Source organism: Hipposideros armiger, unplaced genomic scaffold (genome assembly GCF_001890085.2).
Source record: "Hipposideros armiger isolate ML-2016 unplaced genomic scaffold, ASM189008v1 scaffold_160, whole genome shotgun sequence".
NCBI classification, from domain to species: Eukaryota; Metazoa; Chordata; class Mammalia; order Chiroptera; family Hipposideridae; genus Hipposideros; species Hipposideros armiger.
The window spans coordinates 1,677,608-1,684,317 of NW_017731510.1; the positions used below are offsets into that span (position 1 = coordinate 1,677,608).

The 6,710-nt window shown below is 48.2% G+C and overlaps 1 protein-coding gene across 3 annotated transcripts; it reads right to left on the reverse strand.

Moving 5' to 3' along the window:
* Window positions 1–2,146: 2,146 nt before the first annotated feature.
* Window positions 2,147–5,779, reverse strand: AMER2 (APC membrane recruitment protein 2). Of its 3 annotated transcripts, none has more exons than XM_019651430.1 (2): window positions 3,759–5,779; window positions 2,147–3,401 (listed from the first exon to the last, which is right to left on the reverse strand). In XM_019651430.1, the coding sequence occupies exons 1-2, from the start codon at window positions 4,540–4,542 to the stop codon at window positions 2,533–2,535; spliced, it is 1,653 nt and encodes a 550-aa protein (XP_019506975.1). In that variant the 5' UTR covers window positions 4,543–5,779; the 3' UTR covers window positions 2,147–2,532. The 3 variants fall into 3 exon arrangements, with proteins under 3 accessions (XP_019506975.1, XP_019506974.1, XP_019506973.1); XM_019651429.1 differs by having other exon boundaries at window positions 3,573–5,779; XM_019651428.1 differs by having other exon boundaries at window positions 2,147–5,779.
* Between the last annotated feature and the right edge of the window lie 931 nt (window positions 5,780–6,710).

A 6,710-nucleotide genomic window follows, 5' to 3' on the forward strand; every position in this document is an offset into this window, starting at 1 on the left:
GAGTAAAAAAACGTGAAAAATACATAATTAAGGTAAACTTTGCTGACATTTTCCTTTACTTATATAATGACACAGCATAGCAGTGTAAATGCAGAAATAAGCCCCAACTCTGTGAAACCAAAAGTAGTTTGTTCCAGTGTTTACAAAATAAATAGATAGACTGCTTTTACTATTACAACATTCTCATCAGTACTTCAGGTACTCTTAACTTTCCTGTACAATGGAACACATGTAACTCTGTCATGGATTCATGCAGAGGAGAATATAACCCTTGCAAGAAAATGCACAAGAAGAAAATAAAGATACTTTGTTTTACAGCTAGGAATAAAATTTATGTTCACTAGGGGAAAATGAATGTATTTTGCATCTAAATAGTACTATAAGCTTTAAATCAAATTTAAATCCCTTTCTCAAGACAGAAATGATGTCTAAAATGCTTCCAAGTTTACGATAGGTGCCTTTGTCTGCTAGTAGTGCACAGTTAGTGCGTGAGCATGTGTGAGTTGCTTTATGAATTTCTGGTGGTGTATTCAGAGTGCTTAAGGCTACGTCAGTGTAGGAGGACCTTATCTATAGACATAAGGAAATTAAATATTAAAACATTATTTTGAAATAACATTAAAGACACAATGTAATAAAAGCTAGTAATGTGACTAATAAAGAAATTGGGCAAATCCCTGCCACCTCTTCTCATTGAAACACTGTGCATTTAAAATGGGAAACAACCTGCTTTGTGCTACTGGCTCAAATTTGTTTTCCTTGGGTGTCCATTTATTGTGTTACTTCCTTCATATTATTAAAACAGGTTTTCATATACTTAACTTGCCTTATTCTTTCCTTTATAAAACAGAAAACAAACTTAAAAAACATGTAATACCAGTTCATTACTTAGGCAATCTCCCTGGAAAACGAGAGCTACATAGACGTATTTGTCATTTACATATGTGTCGTTTCCTTTGAGTATGTCTAATCTTCCTGATACCACGAATCACCTCCAAGTACAAGCTCTGGTCTTTTGATTAAATACACTGAAGTGCATCTCAGATGATACTATAGAATCATTAGGCATTAATAGTGTTCGAGGAACTGCTTCAGTGTATTATTCAAACCACCCAGGCATATGGGAATGCTTTCTGAAATACATGTTTCACTTCAAATAATAGAGAACATACACAAAGTAAGTCACTTTTCAAAAAAATCTTGGCATAAAGTGTTTATGATACATAAGCTTGTCAGTGTCAGATTCTGAACATACTTATCTCAGTCCTAAGTCTATATAGAGCAGAAGTCAAATGGCATGAAAAAATGATATTTTTCTATTGTTATTCATTATGTGTTCCTCATTTTACACTCCCCATATGGAAGAATGGTTGAATCCAAAAATTTTTATATCGAAGGTAAAATCTCTGAAAACCAAGGCTTGGGGGAGAAACAAATAGACTCTTACCCAAGACAAGGCAGAACTATTGCTCAACAATAGATTTCTTTTTCCTGCATTGAAAGCCAGAGAACCCATATAAAACAAAAACAGAATTGCTTCAGGTTACACAGCACATAAGAGAACACCAGTGTTTTGAGGACAGTTACCAAAATCCAGCTATAAAACCAGATTTTAAACTCGAGGTTACAGACAGATTATAAAATGTTAACAGCTGCATAAACTGTAAAATATGCATTATGTACACATGAAAAGGTGATAGTTTATAAATGCTAAAATACCGGGTCTATTGGTGTTTAGTGAAATCTTTCCCCAATCCTGATTTCTGCACAGGGTGGGAAAAAAACAAAAACGGAAAAGCCTGCTCTGCTGAGCTTTTTATTTCTCCCCAAACAAATGATCTAAACCAAACAAACCAAAACTCTCCTTTCTTGTCCCAGTGGTAGATATTTACCTATTGGCATACCTAGCGACTGAAAGTAGGCAAATTTTCTGCCAAGGAATGATGCCCTCTGCCCATCAGGTAAATACCTGGCTCTTTCAGCTTCGTAGGTGTTTTCCACACAGTGCTACAGCAAAGGGTCTTTTTTGTTTTTTTTCCTGGAAAGGAAAGGAGAGGGAAGGGAAGGGAAGGGAAGGGAAGGGAAGGGAAGGGAAGGGAAGAGAAATTAAACTTTATCTCAGGAAGGCAACGAAATAAGACGCAAAGCTTCCTCCAGGCCCTCTGGACTCTGGCACCACCAAATATGGCGTGACACTTCAGTTTGGTTAAGTCCTGCTTTCTGCAAAGGCAAGTAAAGGTGACTTCCGAGTGTTCAGTGCATTAAAGAAAAAAAGAGAGAAAAATATTTTTTAAAAGGTAAAAAAGAAAAAAAAGTGCTTGAAAATAATTGTCAGGGACTTATCTTGGGAGGAGAATCCCATGTGTGACATCCCCTCTCTAGTGTCTCCTGCCCCAGTTGGCCACCAAGGTCTCCTTGTTCTAGGCTCTGGAGCAGGGACAGTCCTAAAAGCCTTTCTTAGGGGAAGCAAAACTTATATTTTTCCAGGTTTCCAGGGAGTTGTATTCCTTGACATGTGGTCCAATGAAGACCTCACAACTTTTTGGCACTGTCGTGGCATGCCGCTGCCCTGATGGTGGTCCCAGCCAAGCCCCTGTTGCTGACCCTGCGGACCAGCACTTTGGACACCGGGATTTTGGTTCTGGGCACCTCACTCCTGGCTGGTTGCTGGTGCACCACAGGATGGCTAGATGGAAGGTTCGCAAGGTGCTTGACGCTGATAGGGATCTTAGAGTCTTTCAGCAAACTGCCTGGTGTTCGCAGTGGACAGGTGATGGTGACTGGAGACACGGGCTTTAACCGGGACACGCAGGATGTCTCCTCGTTGGCGGGAGGGACTGCTGGGCTTGCATCCGGATCCGTGTAGAGATCGTAGAGCGCATCACCACTGTAGCTATCCCGGGGTATGCTTGCCTTCTTCCCGCTGCTCGTGCCGTCTTCCTCTGGGACCGGAGTGGTGGAATCCCAGTAGCCCTCGTCACTGTTGGGAACGCCTTCCTGCTGCTCCTTCTCCAGGTGCTTAGGTTCCTCTTTGGGATGGAGCTCAATGGGTATCCGGTTGAGCCTCCTGCGCTTGACCAAGGACATGTCCTTGGCCGCTTCTGCACACCTGGCATCTTTGGAGGTCTCAGGTACCACCTTGGCGTCCAGTGCTGCCGCCGCCTTCGCCGCTCCCTCTGGGGGCCCTTGTCCTTGGTCCTCAGTCTGGGAGAGCATGTCCCAGAATTCCTGGAGATAGGTGTCATCCACCCCATCCGGGCTCGCCATCTCCTCCCCTCCTCCTTGGTAGGCCACCACGCTGGGGTTCTTTTTAGAGAGAACTGGCTTGCCTGGCCCGGGGGCATGCTTGTCACAGCTGGGACCTGCCTCGTCCTCTTGGTCTGCAATAATATCTCCACAGCCTGTAAGAGAGTCAAAGCTTTTCAGTGAAGTAACGTCAGAAAACATCAAACAAATACGATCGGCCGATGGGTCTGAGGGTGGATCGACAGAGGAAGGGTCAGGGACGGCAGACGCCCGGCCACTGCCACAGTCGGAGTCGACAAGGGGGACAGTCTTTATCGGAACGTCACCTGTCCTGGAAGCATCCTCGGCCGTCCGGACCTCCCCAGCGCCCAGCTCGGGGGGTGCCCGGGGCTCCTCGGCGCGCCGATGCCCCACGGCGTCCTCTCCCTGGGCGCCGGTGGCGTCAGGGACCCCGGGGCTCTCGGCCTCTCGATCCGCGGAGGCCGGCCCCGGCTTTCCCCCTCCGGGCTCACCTGCTGGGTCTGGCGGCGCGTCCCTGCTGGGGTTCTCCGGCGCGCACGCGGGTCGGGGCGCTTCCTCCGTGACGCACTCCAGGCTGGCCGTGAGCGACCCCGGCAGGGTAAGGCCGCCCGGGCCCCCCGCGCGCGCCTCGCGCGCCCCCTCCTTGCAGCGCTTGTCCTTCCTGTGCCAGCGCACGCTGCTGAAGAGCCCTCTCAGCCCCCTCTTTTGTTTGCCGCCAGCCTTGCCTGCATCTGCCGGGTCCCCTTTGCCATTTTCCGACCTCCCGTTCTTTTTCAACAGGGAGAAGAAGCTGTGTGACTTAGCCACGGAGCTGCTGGCTAGCGAGCCCACGCCGGGCCCGGCCGCTCTGGGGGGACCGGGGTTCGGCCGACCCCCGCCGCGGCCCCCGCCGGCGTCGCCCCCGCCGCGCGGCTCCTCCTTCCTGCTGCTCTCCAGCACCGCCACCTCGGCGAGTCCGTCGTGGGTCCTGCTCCTCACCATGCCCGTCGGACCCGAGCCTTTCCCATCCCCTTTGTTTTTGACCCCAAATATGCTGGGCATGGTGCCACCGGATTTCCTCTTCTTGAATAATTTGAAAGCGGCTTTGTTAATCTTCCCCGACGGCTGCTCGGCGGCCGGAGTTTCGGCAGCACAATCACAAGGCAAGTCCATGTCTGCCGCGAGGGTCCCGGCCCCGGCCTCCTCCTTCCTCCTGCAGACCCCCGCGGACGCGCGACCGCCGCCGCCGCGCGCGCTGACAGCCCCGCCGCCGCCACCGCGCTCGCTCGTCTCCATGGAAACCGAGCGGGATCAGCAGCTTTCGTCAGCCGTGGGCTCGCGCCAGGCCACTGTCATCCGTATTCTAAATCAACCTGAGCCACTCTGCTGCGGCTGCTGCTGCGGCTGCTGCTGCGGTGCTGCTCCTGCTGCCGCTGCCGCTGCCGCTGCCGCTGCTGCTACCGCTGCCGCCGCCGCCGCCGCCGCCGGCTGCTGCTGCTGGAACACACTTAAAAGACCATCTCCCGCCCGCCAAGGGCTTATATAACACCCTAACCCACTTCAGATCCATCCGACTTGGCTTTGCGCTGCATAGTGTTTTCTTGTGGCAAGAGCAGGCAACAGAGCCTCGAGCTGATTGCAGAAATTAGAGTCGTAATTATGGAATTCAAATTCCATCCAATCTTACCCACCTTCAGATTCCTCCTTTACATTTGCTCTTTCACAAAATGCCCCCAAAATAGACCAAAAAAAAAAATTTCAACCAACACAAAATGCCTAGTCTTCTTATCACCTATCCTTGGTATCATGAATCTGTGTGCCTTTCCCAAACCCTTCGTGTCTGTCCTTAATATTTGGATACCAAGTCCAGCAGACATGGAGTGTGTCTGTCTACATCCGTGTTTGGTCCCGTGCTGAGCACAATCTCCAGGTCGGTGTTGAAACCTTATTATTGCCTGTTCTGATTCTTGCTATAGTAACACCAGCCATCAGTGAAATACAGATTAGCAACTCTCTGCCAGGAAAGTGCCACAGTTCTGTGGGGTGGGAGTTGACTGGTCCTTTGGGACTACCACAGCTTTTGGGACTCCAGCTACTGGGTCTGAGGTCATCCAAGATACTGCCCAGTCTGCATTTGGTCGCAATGGACCGAGCTGAGGATAGAGGACACAGTTTGAGAATCTCAGGTCCACTCCACAGGTAGTCCTTGGAATCCAGTGTCTACCCTCTCCTTTTCCATCCAGCACGACATGGGCACGACTCCTGCCTCTGCTGGTGCTACTCGCTCCCCGCCACACACACCCTAACACCCCTCAAGGTTGTCCCACAACCCTTCTCCTACAGAGCAGGGGAAAACCTGGCAGGGTCGCTGAGTGCCCAGGAACCTGCAGCTTGACCTCGGAAAAGGAAAACCTAGTCCCAAGTAACAGCGCAATCTAGGGATCTGCCCTGCCTTTGAAGGTGACTGCTAAATTGTAACCTTGACACTTGATTTCATGATCTTGGCTGAGGGGTTATTAGCAAAAAAATAAATGTGGAGAGTATGTACATATATATAATTTCTATGTGTAATATTATTTAAAAATATGTAATAATATTGGGTTGTCAGAGAAGTCATGATGTATTTTTTTTTGTTTTTCGTTGCAAAAATGCATCATGACTTCTCTGACAACCCAATATTATATATTATTTATTGCTGTTTATTAAATTATTTAATAATAAGTAATATTTACATATATACGGATAGCAATCTTTTCCTGAACCATCTTGAGCTTCATTTCTTGTGTGCTACTTGCATTACACTCAGAAACCTCCATCGCCATTGGTTGACGTTGGAGTTGTACTGTCGGCCATTGCAGCTTCTGTAGCACGGAACACAGCGGGTTTGAATGTAGGCCTTGGAGTTAATATCTGCATCCTTGCCTTTTCCTGCTGATTTTTACCAAGAATGCTGCTTTGTAAAATGAAAAAATCAGTGAGTTTAGATTCAGGAGAGGTTTTTATTCCCAGCCTTCTAATCCCATCAGCTCTCTCCCACTCTTAGCATGCACCTCTCCCAGACAGGGTGTAAAAACCAGAGAGAGGCTGTCCCCAATTTCAGTTGACCACTTGCCATGGCGAATCAGGGTCCTTACTGCCTCTGGGAGAGAACAGGTGTGAGGAACTATAAAGAGAAACTCATTTGTTATTTCTTCACAACCTTTTGAGGACAACTGAAAATCTGTCTCAGTTCTTTTATACACACCATACAATTGCTTAGCTATGTGGATTACTACATAGCTGTGTCAGTCTGAAGCAGTTTGTGACTGAGCTCAGTGAAAATGAAGCAGTCTATAAAATCTCTGGTTCTCTAGCCCTGAGCGGACACTTGAAAGAAGGTGAACCTACTTACCCACTGGGAACTCTAACCTAGCAGGACAGGTCAAAGGTCAGACTTATTTACATGAGAATCCTTGAGCCGCCTG

Excerpts from the sequence above, each read along its gene's own strand:
- AMER2 (XM_019651428.1), bottom strand. The coding sequence starts at position 4,542 with ATGGAGACGAGCGAGCGCGGTGGCGGCGGCGGGGCTGTCAGCGCGCGC.